The 14822-nt window shown below is 35.0% G+C and overlaps 1 protein-coding gene across 1 annotated transcript; it reads right to left on the bottom strand.

Moving 5' to 3' along the window:
• Positions 1 to 1864: 1864 nt before the first annotated feature.
• LOC143591470 (cytochrome P450 93A3-like) lies at positions 1865 to 4554 on the bottom strand. The gene is made up of 3 exons (XM_077071664.1): positions 3882 to 4554; positions 2623 to 2879; positions 1865 to 2540 (listed from the first exon to the last, which is right to left on the bottom strand). Exons 1-3 carry the CDS (start codon positions 4519 to 4521, stop codon positions 1914 to 1916), a joined length of 1524 nt encoding a protein of 507 aa, XP_076927779.1. The 5' UTR covers positions 4522 to 4554; the 3' UTR covers positions 1865 to 1913.
• Between the last annotated feature and the right edge of the window lie 10268 nt (positions 4555 to 14822).

The following is a 14822-nucleotide window of genomic DNA, read 5'->3' on the forward strand; positions in this document are numbered from 1 at the left end:
TGAGAATTAGATAGCATTGGTCATTGAAAAACAAGTGCCTATATATGGCTTTAATGGTAACCCTAAAGATAAATTGTTTTAATTATATTGTTTTATTTGGCGATTGTTGCTTGACCGAATCGCAACCAAGGAGGCACTATCGGCGAGGGATGTTAAATTTGATGACAACAAATGTGTATTGTGTGGCAAAGGTGGAAATTCGGAACATACAATGCTATATTATGAATGTACAAAATTGGTTTGGATCGTGGCGTTATAGTGGATCAAGTTACTGGGCCCATTGGACCGGTCCTCGGTTTATTGATAGCGTAAAGAAACACGGGCTAACAAAAAGAAAAGGCAAGGTGGTGCAAGCGGTATTGGTGGTCACTTTGTGGATTTTTTTATGGAAAACAAGAAACATTATTTTTAACAACAAACATTTATCGGTAAGCAAGTTGGTGGGAGAAATAAAGTCAACCTCATTCCTTTGGATTACTCATCGGGACAAAAGATTGAAGATGGAGTGGGAGAAATGGTGCAATTTTAATTTTGAATAATTGGATTGTTATGTGATGGGGGTTGCGCTTAAGTCCTTGGTTTGATTGTGGTTTCTATTATTTCGTGTACTTTGAGGCCCTATTACCTTACTTGGGTGTTCTCGTTTTTTCTTTTATAAACTTGGCTTTTCAAAAGAAAAAATAAGTCCAACCCAACGAGAATGACAAATAGTAACAAAGGAAAGTACCAATCTTCCTAATCCAAAGTGGATCTCTTGCTCGATTCTTTGAGCTCTTCCGTTGTGTTTAACCGTAAAAAATCTCTCGTTTCTCAATTTCCAAATTGCCCAAAACGTTACCGCAAAATTGCTTAAATCGCCTCTTTCTTTTCCTTTGTTAACTACTGCTTTGTATGGAACTCCAAAATCTCTTAAACTGAATCCATATTCCCGGCGTTAGGCAGTTGAACCCACATGAAATCACATACCAAACCATCCTTGCAAAGCTACAATTAATTAGTAGGTGTTTAAGAGGTTTCTGGGTAAAGCCCACACCAACCATAGCATGTATCCACCGCATTTATTCAACATCGTCCTCCAAATGATACAAGTTATTTTTCCAAAAACTGCTCCTTAGCCATTCTAACCGACTCAGTTTTCCTAGCCATCTTATTGTTAGAATACCCACAATTCTTAACAACCCTAACCACCATCTTCTCCACTTGGCATTGACAATTAGTTATTATGAACCCCAAATTTATAAAGATGCCAAACTCTTTACTATTGATGTCCCCATAAACTTTAAAATCATTATACATACCGTAGTAGATACCAGCATACAATAGGAGAATAAACCTCAATTCTTTACTATTGATGTCCCCATAAACTTTAAAATCATTACTATTGATGTCCCCATAAACAATAGGAGAATAAACCTCAAGTTTATAAAGATGCCAAACTCTTTACTATTGATGTCCCCATAAACTTTAAAATCATTACTATTGATGTCCCCATACAATAGGAGAATAAACTTCAATTCTTTAACCATATATAATATAAATTCAAAAATATTTCCATGATGCGCGCTTCATTAATGCACTTGTTTTAACTTTATAGCCTTCGGTTTCACTCAACCTTTCTACGTGTTGGAAACAAGTAAGTCTGGTTGGAAAGAGCCTTCCGACTTTTGTATCATTGTATACTGTATGTCTAAATACAGAGGTGTTGATTAATTGAATCAGTTTTCTTTCTAAACAATTTTATTTATCTTCTATTTTTTTTTGTTAAAACAGATTGCTTAATTAGAATTAATGAAATGTTTGATACACCGGTCTTATCAATTTTATTCCTATATTATTGGGCATTACAACGAGACTCCAAAGTGGAGGTTATACAATGTCTTAGCATAAATAAAATAAACACAATCAATGACATATTACACGGACAACGGGATGGGATCAAGTCGTGAAACCGGAACACAAACCAAAGGATTAGCTCTAGGAAGTGTGACCCCAATACCCTCTTCCATATCAACGGTAGCTAGATTCCCATTTTCCCCTGCCTTCCACTCAAAGCACTGAATCATTGCACCAAGTGTCACATGCACCATCAGCAACCCTAACGAAGTCCCTGGACACATCCTCCTTCCACTCCCAAATGATAATAAATGGAAGTGTTGTCCTCTCACATTCAACTGCTTTCCATCAAATCTTTCGGGCCTGAATTCAAGTGGGGTATCCCAGTGAGTGGGGTCTCGGCCCAGGCTCCAAACGTTAACCAAAGTTGTAGTGTTTGCTGGAATATGATATCCTCCCACGGTACAATCTTGTGTTGATGATCTAGGAATCATTGGGACTGTACGGTGCAAGCGTAGTGACTCCTTAACAATTGCTTGTAGGTACGGAAGGTTTGGTATATCTGATTCTTGTATTAGCCGATTTTTTCCGATGACTTGGTCGATTTCTTCAACTGCTTTTTTCATTATGTTTGGATGGTTTATGAGTTCTGCCAAAGCCCATTCAATGGTTAAAGCAGAACTGTCTGTTCCGGCAATTAATATCTCCTGGAATGATATCCCGGCATGTTAGTAGATGCATATCTGAAATGTAAATAAATTTTAATTATGGTATGTTGATGTTATTTACCAGAATGAAAACTTTAATATTCTCTCGGGTTAACTTTGTCTCCGTGCTCTTATCTTCAGATATATGGAGTAAAATGTTGAGCAAGTCCTTGGCTTCGCTTGTATCCTGCTTTATTGTCACTTCATGGTCCGAAATGATTGTTTCCATCAACGCGTCAAATCTTCTACGAATATCCTTTGATTTTCTTACAAATCCCTGCAAGTCTAGATTCTTACAGAACCATATATGATCTGAAAGGTTAAATTTACCAACAATCTCTGCTGTCTCAGTAATTGAAGAAACACTAACCGGACCCCGGACAGATTACTGGTAACCTGGGGGTTAGATAGCTGTTTCTCACAAGGGGTTAGACCCTGAGAAGATGGTTCTTCTGATAACCTGCAAAACAGACACCGTGAGCTTGTCACTGAGAAGGGGGGGTTCCTCCTTGTGACCACCCTCCGGCGTGAGAATCAGACTAGATTGCTCTTTAAATATAAAAGTATATTAAGAGATTGCTAGAGCAGATATCAGGTATAATATGATGATATAAGATGTTATGATAATGTGATAAGATATGATAAGATGAGATGGTCATACCATTTGTGGTATTTATAGCCGAAGGTAGGTTTCCAAGGAGGTATGGCCGGCTGCAACAGTGTTCCTGTTCCACCAACAGTAGCCTACGCACGTGCCCTGCTGGTAGTTGGTGGGTAGGTAGCGGCTGATAGCGACCAGGCCTGCTGTATACTATTCCTTTTCCACCAACTGCCGGCTACGCACGTGGTATGACAGGAGTTGGTGAGTAGGCAGCGGCTAATAGTGACATACAGTGTAGGAGCATGCTGCTCGCCATACTGTTGTCCATAAGCTGTCGTCTCTTTAGTCAGATCTTTTTCCCATACCTCGTCAGGTACAGTACAGAAGATCTTCCCGTATCGTACGGACTGGCTTATTTGGGCGGGAGTATTCCCCCTCCCGCCCTTGTGCGGGATTGTTCCCGGCTTCGCTCATTCCTTCAGGTGACACTGAATGAGAGCTAAGTACCTTGTGCGTGTAGCCTTGCTGCGCGGGTGGCCTTCCCTAATGGCTTGTATCCGAGGCTGCGGGGACAGGCGGAGTCCTTCACCATTGGGAGGCATTTCCTGCGGGACCAGCTTGCGTACAGCGCGTAAGGACGTCACGTCTCTGAGCATGGTTGGTCCTGCGGATCCAGTTGGTTTCTGCGCAGACGTTCCTGTTTAAGGTGAGTTGCAGGTCCAACTGGGCTCTGCTGGGACCTACCTCTTCAGTAATTATCGTGGTTATGTCCTGCGACCCATCCTCTTCCTCCGAACACCTCTTGCTCATAAATAATCTTGATATCACATTGCTTGTCAACTTCATAAGCTCTCCTTCAAGTTCCACAGATTTCCCGTCTATAGCCTTTTGTGATAAGTATTTTATAAAACGATTAATTTCGTCACGTCTCACTGGAAAGAGATGATCCAGTGTTGCACTGTTGAGGAGTTCCGACGTGATGATCTTCTTCATGAACTTCCAGTAAGATCCATAAGGAGCAAAGACAAAGTCTTTACCCCCATATGCAAAGTAATCCACGATTGAGTTACATGGCCGATCCGAAAAGGCATTATCATGTGTTTTAAAGATTTCTTTTGATGTTTCTGGTGTAGAAATAACAACACAAGGTGTTGAGCCTAGAAAGAGTCGAAATACTGGCCCGTGTCGCCTAGAAAGCTTGTGTAAACCTTGATGAATTATTGGAGTAAGGAGGTGTAGATGCCCAATAATGGGAAGGCAAAAGGGGGTCGGAGGAAGACGAGATTTAAAACGAAAAGATTTGTATAAGTTCGATATCAAAACAGAGGAGAACAGGAACATAAGAAAGAGGGTGAAGTAGCCTGCATGGAAATCAGGCATGGTTGTAGTACTGAATTTATAAAAGTTGTATATGCTATGATTAAGATAACCTTGTAGGCATATATATAATACATGCGCCAGCAGACAATATTGACCTCGGATATGAGATATAGTAGCCAAGTGTAATTACCTACAGTTGGTCATCAAAGAATGAGAAAAACATTGAATTTTGCTCGAGATTACGGCTGTAACTGAACCGAACCGAACCGGACGAGACCTTGACCGTATTCGTCCGTTAAGTTTTTGTCGAACAAACGACGGTTCACGAACACTTTACGACAAAAATTAATTTCATGTCAGTGTCCGTTCATTAAGGAATTGAGTTTACCCGTGTCCGATTGCGTTTGTTCGTTAGTATTGTAAACGGACTCTAACGGACAATAATGGGCAACCGAACGCTAATGGCCACTAATGGACAAACAAACACCAACGGACACTAATGAACGTTAATGGACAAACAAGCATAAACATATCAAAATACTTAACATAAACAATAATGAATATTACACCACATGATATCCAAAAATACTTAACACTTAGCATGGTAACCAAACACATAATCATATCAAAATAATGTTTTGGAGTTCAAAATCCACAAACTTTTATGAGAAACAAGCTAGCTTCAAATTCTTCATTCTTCAAGGAATTTCAACATACACAACACTATTAAATGGACATTAGTGGATGAACGTTACCGAACGTTCACAAAAACTATTGAACAAACGCAACCTTTGTCCTTGTTCGCTTGTTAAGCTTACCGAACAAAAATTTTTTTTCGTGTCCGGTTCGTTTATTAAACGGGCAAACATAAACGAACTTCCACCGAACGGACGACCAGACGTCCGGGTCGCTCACAGCCCTACTCAACGAGTTATTGGATCAAAAGTTTGAATGCTCCTTAAGGAGTTCCAACTTTAGAAAACGTTTGACCATGAAATAAACATTTTCATCGAAAATATGTTGAATTAATGATATTTCCATTTTAAAACAGTATATTTGAACTTGGCAAACGAAAACTCTCTTCCCATTTCTTTTTCTTCCAAAAACAAGTTAACAGAGAGGGGGGGAAAATCACCTAGATTTGATTAAATATTAGTTTTGTTGGATTTTAATAATCCTAACTAAAAACAATTGGTCGATAATAATTTCAGCTAATTTATTCATCACTGATGGTTCTAAATTTTAAAAATCTACTCCCAATGGTCCATCGTTAAAAAAAACTTAACGGCGTTAAGTTTTTTCTGAATTTCAAACTGTTTTTTCAATGCTTTTAATCGGAAGGATGATACATGTAACTGTCGGTTGATATAAAATGTGGTTTTCAAATTGTGCATTTTGTTTTGGGCGTGTTTTACTTTGATGTTCTAAATCAAAATGTTTTTTTTTTGCGTTAAAGAAACAACTTGTTGCGGTTTTTTTTTTCTTTTTCTTTGGCAAAGTGTGGATTGAGTATGCATTCGATCTGTATTGATAGCTCCAAAACGTTTTCTTATATCTCGGAGTTAACCCATTGTGTGCCCATTTTTTTTTTGTAAATAATAATAATAATAAAAAAAATAATAATAATAATAATAATAATAATAATAATAATAATAATAAACGAAGGGGATGTCCGACCTTCATCAATGTTAATCATTGTTACTTTTATTTGTTTTCATTTTTTTTAGCTAAACTTCATTTTTTGCCGTAACCTATTAAACGTGTCCAAACATGTATGACTTTTAAAAAGGATTTTGGCATATGGCATGTATTCAACCTTTCAGTAAATGGTTGGGTCTGGTGGTGCGTCATATTACAAATTTGTGTTACGTTTGTTCTCAAACTCTCAAATCTGTTTAATAAAAAATCTGTCAAATAAAATATCTTTAGTAAATTTTAAAACTAACATGTTTTGTCTTTCAATTGTGTTAACTTGACTTGTATGTTCTATTGTCTAAAATCTTGTTTTCAAATTAACTGAACTAAATATATGTGGTTTATGCGTTTGGTGCTCTAAGGCTATCCGCTACGGTGAGGGGCATTGAAGCCCCTCTACAGTGCCACGTGGGCATCGGAGGCTTCGAAGCCCTTCTCCATAACACCCCGCTATGGTTTAAAGCCCCTAGGCGCCCCATTATACACATATAAATATATATGTATTTGTGTATGTGTGTGTATGAGAGAGAGAGAGAAAGAAGGCATCGGTCGTCCAGAAGCCGCCTCCCCCCCCCCCCCCGCCCGCCTCCTCCGTGCCCCCGGCGGTGTTCCACCTCCATCGGCGCCTAAAAAAGCACCTCCACAACGCCCATAGCATAGAGTCTAAATGGTGACAACCTTATGTTTTTTTTTAAATGAAAGTCGGGTTTGATGTCTTTACTGTTTGGTATAAAACATATTACTCTCATTGTTATGTGACTAGTTTTTCGGATCTTGTGATTCGGTAGTTCTTTAGTTGTATAAGTTTTTGCTTGATTCAAATTAGTTTTTATTTTCTTTTGTCTTTACAAGTTATATGTTTCTTGTAAAGGTTGTAACAGTTTTTTTATCAAGTCTAATGTAACGACCCAAATTTATGTGATAAATATGCTCGATAATAAAGTGGGTACTTTCATTGGGGGTGTTCTTCGGGTTTATATTTCGGGTTTCGGGTTAGGTTATTCGGGTTTCAAAGTTTTTATCTTGACCCGAAACCCAACCCACGGGTTTTTTGGGTTCGGGTTTCTTTAGGTTGGGTTAATCGAGTTTTAAGTATCATAGAAAACAAAAACAAAACCAAAAAAATAATGAAAACTATAATGCTAAAATTAAAGTAACGTATTCTTCTTCTTAACGTAAATAACCAAATAAAAAACTAGGATCCACCGATAAAACAATTCAAAAAAAGAGTAAAATTTACCAAAGTCCAATCATAATAAAAAAACCAACATAAGCGTCTTCAGTGTGGCGTGACTTGTGTGTTCGATTATGATTGCTACTAGTGATAAGTAGAAAACATACATAAACAATAAAGAGACAATCCATATTATATCTAACCTTAACGGTTAAGGATAGCCTATTATACCTAAAAATATAATTGGTTTTAAAAGTAAAAGTTTATTCGGGTTTTTGGGTTGACCCAAAACCCATAAATTAGACCTGATAACCAACCCAAATTACTTCGGTTTGGGTTCGGGTTAGTCCTTTTTTGGGTTGGGTTAGTTCGGGTTCGGATACATGTTTTCTCGGGTTGGGTTTCGGGTAAAAGTGGCAGCCCTAATTTTCATGGTTTTAAGACTAAAGAGTTAATTATGGAAATCAACGGGTCGTTATGTAAATAATCAAAGTTGGGGCGTATATGAACCCACACTAAAATATCTATCCGTTTCATCATCTTCTGCATCTTAGAGAGAAAAAGAAAATCATCAAGCCTGTATATCGAGCTTGGTTACGGGTTAGAGATCAAAGATAGAAGCATCATTACTGCATACACATCACGATCGGTTAAGAATCGATCTCCATGATCTGTAGTTTGATGTTCTTCATTTTTGGGTTTTATAAAAGTTAAGGTTTCATCTGAAGATCAAACCTTTTATGCATGTTTATGGATATATATCATAGATTTAGTCATTCGGATGATAAGCAAATGAATTAGACCCAAAAAGTTGAAATTTTGGTTAGAAAATGGGATGTTTGAAGCCCCGGGCCCGGACCATGGGCCAGCCAAGTCAGGCTATCGCCTTGGGCCTCCAACTTTGTTAGGCCTCCAAATCTATACTATATATAACACATAAGTCATGGGCAAATTAAGACACATCTTTTTTAAGTAATTTACAACTTATAATGCATAATGCACACGTTATATAGCATGTAAGCTAAAGGCAAACTTGTCCATTAAAAATATGCCTATAAATAGTCTCAACTTTACTCAACTTTTGTAAATTTAAAAAATAGTTACAACTTTGGATCTTCATCTTTAGCAATGTATTTCTTTTAAATTTAATCGTTAACCAACTTCCCACCAACGATTTTCCAGCGGCCGTAACTTTTTCATATGTTAATATTTTTTAAAGAAATTTACACCATAAAAATGATCATTTTATTGTCTTTAATTTGGGTATGATATTTCTATAGTTTATTCCAATTAAAATTAGGATGTTACGTATGAGTGTTCACAATTCGGTTTTAACAGCATCTAAGTTAAGCAATAAGTCAAACCGTCGGTTCATATTTTTTCATTGAAAAGTGAAACTAAATTGTTGAAAATTCAAACTGAATCGTTACTAATGGTTTGGTCTCACACATTGAGCTTCAATAAGTTTACCGACCGGCCCGGTTTTATATGGCCAATAGCATAAACCAAACCGTTTGTTATAGTTTGAACATTCTGAAACCAGCTGGCCAAAAGTGATGATTGGTTTAAACGTTTTTAAGGTTTCAAACGAACCTTGAACACCCATAATTTTTACATGATTACTAGAAATTTTCGTTCCCCGTCGCATCGTACGACCATCCGTCTATACTATATATAATGTAGCACTCATGGGAAAATTAAGACACTAGGTTTTTAAGTAATTTACAATATTTAAAGCTTTATGTACACCCTATAAAGCATGTAGCGTAGGGGCAAAGTTGTCCACTACAAAATATGTTCTACATAAATTCAATTTGTTAGAAAATAGTTAGAAAATTGGCACTTAAACTTTACTAACCTTTTGTAAATGTATGAAATTGTTACAACTTTTACCCCTCATCTTTACACATGTATTTGGCAGGTTAATATATATTTTCTTATTTTTCTTCTATCTATCTATATCTATATCTATACTATATATAATACATAAATCATGGGCAAATTAAGACACCTCTTGTTTAAGTAATTTATAACTTATAATGCATAATGCACACATTATATAGCATGTAAGATAAGGGCAAACTTGTCCATTAAAAAATATGCCTATAAATAGTTACAACATTACCCCCTCAACTTTACTCAACTTTTGTAATTTTAAAAATAGTTACAACTTTGGACCTTCAAATTTACCGATGTATTTCTTTTAAATTTAATTGTTAACCAACTTCCCACCAACGATTTTTCAGCGGCCTTAACTTTTTCATATGTTAATATTTTTTGAAGAAAATTACACCATAAAAATGAGCAAATTAAGACACTAGGTTTTTAAGTAATTTATAATATTCAAAAACTTATGTACACCCTATAAAGCATGTAGCATAAGGGCAAAGTTGTCCACTATGAAATATGTTTTACGTAAGTTCAGTTTGTTAGAAAATAGTTACAAAATTGGCACTTAAACTTTACTATCCTTTTGTAAATTTAATAAATTGTTACAACTTTTACCCCTCATCTTTACTCATGTATTTGCCAGGTTTATATATTTTCTTATTTTTGTTCTATATTTCTAAATATATTACGTTTAAGAAAAAACAGAGCTTACCGATGCATCGTACTTTTTTTTTGTCGACGTTTCCATGTAAAATTTATTCAATACGGAGGTACGGTTTATAATGTACAAGTCACTAAAGCATTAATGTACAATTCAAATATGTAACTATAAATCAATAAATTGTTTAAACACATAAATATGCATTAAAGTACAACCCATGTTCTGTTTTAGTTTATAAATTCTGAAAGTACAAATTCAGTCATCCATTCATACAACTCACATTACGAAAACAAAGCAACAAAATCAACTCAAATTAATGTTGTACGAATTTGTAACGGCTTCACAAAAAGTATGAAGGCCGAACTTAAACCGTGAGCATAACCGTTAGCAACGGGTTTTCGTCGAAAACCGAAAACAACTGGACAAAAGTTAATGAAAAAAATCAACCGTGAAATCAAGTCATTGACCAGCTTGAACGGTTTTACGGTTTTAAATCAAACAACGAACATCCATAAACCTGTTACATGACTACCAAGGTATGTGTTTCCCGCTGCATCGCGCGGGCACCTGCCTAGTATTATAAAATGTATATAACATACTAGGTTAAGTACCCGTGTATTACATAGGTTGAACAATTAAAATTTATAAAAAGTCATAACTAAATAAATAAAAGATAAAAGAATGATAAATAAAGCTACATATTACATTAAATAAAAACAATGTTAAATTACACGGGTTTTACGATTTTCAGCAAAAACAGAACTTGATAAAAATGTCTTAACTTTATAAGCAAAACAAATAAATAAATAAATAAATAAAGAACTCCTTTCATGCATCATATCGTCTTTTTAACCTTGAAATAAACCCATAATTTCTTAGTAGTTGATTCTTTGACTTTTACAGGTCAAGGAAAATCGACGAAACCGAAATAACCGAAAAACCGATAAACTGGAAACCGATTAACCAAAACTTGGTTACGATGCTTTTTCTACCCTCGGTTAACCAAATTAACTGAACCGGCTGAAAATTACAAGTCTAAAATAAATATTAAAACCAATCATATAATTAATAACATGAACACCAAACATAACATAAAATTAGCTTTAAGTTGTATTTCACTCATTAACCAAAAACAAATTTGTTTTACTTTAATCTACAACTTAAAAGAATCAAACAAAAAGTGAAGTCAATTTCGTCAGCATCTTAGCTACTTAAAAGAATTCAGTATCCCACATCGTTGTTCAGCGGGAAACTTCACTTGCGATCACTGTTTAAAAGAAGCCTTAGTTGCATTAAAATTAAATAAAACAATCTAACTAAGATTTTACAGCCAATGGATTAAAGTTTCATACCTGGTAATGAGAACTCTTATCCCACGCTAATATTTAGACCTAAGTTTTAAAGAACCAAAACAAAAATTTTGTTATTAACAAAAACTGAACCGACCCTGATGCCAAAAACTACCAAACCAAACAATACATGCCCCTACAATGCTACATATTATCATTAGTTTTAAAAAATGTACTACACATCAGTACATCACCTTAGCTCTAATGGAGTGGCGACATCATAATAGTTGAAGCATTTACAATTTACGAAAGTCCCAGAAAATAATATTGCCATGCCACCTTGGAACCTTGTTACAATGTATAAGAGTACCCAAAATGACAAAAATAATTATATAGACTTTGCCAGAGTACCATGAGAATATACCTAAACCGCTATTTCATATGCACCAAGAGTTATAATTATCATAATTATTTTTTTTTTTGCACAAAGTTTAATCATATCAACTCTAATACAGGTGCTTTTAAGAGAATACTAACACTTACGAACCCTCCCATGAAAATGAAATCAAAGTGTCATATTTTCAGTCAAAATAATTGGTTCGCCCTCATTATAATCAGTCATGTTGTCTATTGATAAGTAAATGAGTTGAAATAGTAAAAAGTCTCGGATAATCGGCTATGAGTTTGGTACTGTGTTATTCCCTCTGTTCCACTTCCAATTTAGTTTCATGAGTTAAAAAATATTTTAACCAACATGTGAGTGTATAAACGTATACAATAGATAGAAAATAAACAAAAAAAATAGGTGTCTTAAAGCTAATTCTCATAAAATATAGACTGTTCATTAAAATATATATTTTGGAAAATGGATAAAAGAAAGATGAATTTTTTTATAGGTTGTTAGGCCATATTTTGAAGCCTTTGATGCACGCCCTATGAAAATACAACTACTAATCTTTATTTGAAAGGGACTTTGAGTATTGCCTACATGTCAATTTATATGACACATATTAAGCACCCTTCATCACAAATTAAGCACATCCCACCCATTTGCCACTTAAACATGAATACAAATAAGCATAGTAGATCATCTGAAGTTGAGATAAATGTTTAATATAGTTCAAATACCTTGAATTCTTTACTGGTAATTACCAATTGCAATTGCAACAAAGAAATATGGCAAATAACCGCAATTTAGAAAGAAATCTATAAAGAACAATACATTACCCGATGAGTAGCTTAAGGTTCCAGATTCTAGTGTTGATCGAATGGGTCGAGTGAATCAAAACATGATAAAAGTTGTTAAAAGTGTATTTGAATTCATAAGTCACTGTAAAACTGTTTTATAACTCCTTATCACGATGGCTGCAAATGCAACGAAGACAGCCGACAATAATCCAGACATCTGGAGCTGCAAAAAATGAAGTCACGTTTTAAATTTTTAGAGTATTTGAATAAATATTACCAAAAAACAAACACACTTTTCCAAGACAAAACTAAAACTTTGCAATAATATCAAGGATTCAGAATGTGATAATCACAAATTTCACCACAGCAAAAGAGAAAAAAATAAGCAATCATAAGCATAAGCAAATTACTAAATATCAATTTGCTAAAAAAGGATTTTGAAAATAGATTATAACCAAAGCAAAAGCAACATAATTTCAAGGCATAGAGCAATTCACAAGTAGATTTTTTGTACAAACACAATTACATTCACATAGATTTTTGGTATTCCATTGATTGTAATACTTTTGTATAATAAAAGTTTGCCCCTCTACAAAATTGACTCGGCCCAATGCAAACTATACAGCTAATAGTATTTGCAACTATTATATACTTGTATAACTTGTAATCTTTTTTGACTTCCACTAAAGCAATGACTTTACTAAGCTGCAAAAATATTAGTTTTAGTACTTCTAATCATCCATAACCAATATCAAACATAAACCATTTGTGTTAAAAAAAGCATTATAGAAGTAATGGTTCAAGCAAACGAAGAACAAAATGTTTATAGTTTGAAAATTACCACTTTATGGTTTCCACAACCAAAGAACAAAACAGATGACCCAAGTTCAGTTCCAGATTTGTTGAGATCTAATCTTTCTTGAATAAAACTTATGAACGGGGCCAATCCTGTTTCGAGACCAATCTTGATAACCGGAACTTTAAAGACAGCTAAAAATCTTAAGTAGTGAAGTTGGATGTTGTAACAAAAATGGGCGCCGAGCTGCAATCTTGAGTTTGGGTCAAAAGCACAACATGATGACATAAGCCATCAAATTTAGTAAACATATTTAAGATTTGAATTAAAATATTAAGTTTCTAAAATTGTTTGGAAATTGAAATACCTTCATTTGGGTTGTGAATACGACCTTCAAGCAAAATCAAAATCAATTGTAAGCAAAAATATTAAGTTCCATGAAGATCAATGTGCATCACACAGACAAGCATGCATACCTCAAGAACGATGAAGCTCACTAAAAAATACAGAGCAATGCAGCAACAGAGAAGAAGCCCTAAAACAGAGAAACAGCCAAACAGGTGCTTAAATATCTAAATCTAACTTCGATTTGGTAAAAGCAACAGCCAAAACGGAAATATCTGACCTTATCTCAACGTTTTTCGGCCGGAAATCGACAACTGTCACCATCGTCCAGGCGTTATTTCAACCAGAAATCAGTTGCTGAAAAAAATGGCCAAAGATCGAACTAGATAGAGAGAAGGATGATTTTTGTGAAAAGGAATCGAATATTGAAGATGTTGAAACGGTGATCGAACTAGATAGGGAATTGGGGTGTAACCTAATTTCAAATTTTGAATGGAATTGAGAGGATGGCGATAGCCTCTTCAGTTGACACAATAGCAAATGGAACATGAGGCTGACAAACTAAAATTAAGGCCCAAGTCTTTTGATTGTGTACACCTGAATACGTCTGATAGGGGGAAATAAACAAACGGACGAAAAGATTTCATAAGCTAGGGCTGCAAGAAATTCAAGCGACCGGTAGATTACAAGTTCCAGGTCTCCAACGTTCTAGTTTCATCATTGTGTTGTTGAATATTAAAGATGAAGAATTCTCCCTACCCCAAATCGATTGACGTCCCTATAAACTTGGGAATCATCATACATACTCCAGTAGATACCAACTAATATACAGCAGGAGATTTATCAAATCGTTACTTTGCATGTATTCTTCATCCGGTGCACTTTAAATTGTAGCTGAAATCTTAGCATTCCAGCATACATTGCTGCAAAATTTGGATTTATAATTTAACTTCGTTTAATATTTTGGTTTTGACAAATAGTCTAAAGAATCAGTATGCTTGGAAGGGTTCCAACTCTAACATGTGTAATTATGCGCCTTTTAGAAATCATATACAAAAAGTCTGTGTCACCATGTTCCCACTTCTTAAGAATCCAATTCACAACCGTTATCAATGGTAATATTAATAACCAATTTCAAAGATTTATCAAACCGTTGTTCGGTTACTTCAAATCATCCTACAATAAGTTTCTATAATCTCTTTGTACAAAATTTTCTACTTGCATGAGTGACAAATGTCCTAGATGAACGATAACAATATCAAAGAATAAAAACTAAAAAGAGAATTTGGTTGTAAAAATTAGAAATAGATAGATGAATCACTT

The sequence above is a fragment of the Bidens hawaiensis genome, unplaced genomic scaffold (genome assembly GCF_021521415.1).
Source record: "Bidens hawaiensis isolate Kalapana, Puna unplaced genomic scaffold, B.hawaiensis_p1.1 tig00039690_1, whole genome shotgun sequence".
In the NCBI taxonomy this organism is placed as follows: domain Eukaryota; kingdom Viridiplantae; phylum Streptophyta; class Magnoliopsida; order Asterales; family Asteraceae; genus Bidens; species Bidens hawaiensis.

Excerpts from the sequence above, each read along its gene's own strand:
- LOC143591470 (XM_077071664.1), bottom strand. The coding sequence starts at position 4,521 with ATGCCTGATTTCCATGCAGGCTACTTCACCCTCTTTCTTATGTTCCTG. Across the intron at positions 2,880-3,881 it reads GATAATTACTGAAGAGGTAG|AGATTGTTGGTAAATTTAAC; the intron begins GTCCCAGCAGAG and ends CTGAGACAGCAG. Across the intron at positions 2,541-2,622 it reads ATATTAAAGTTTTCATTCTG|GAGATATTAATTGCCGGAAC; the intron begins GTAAATAACATC and ends ATATCATTCCAG.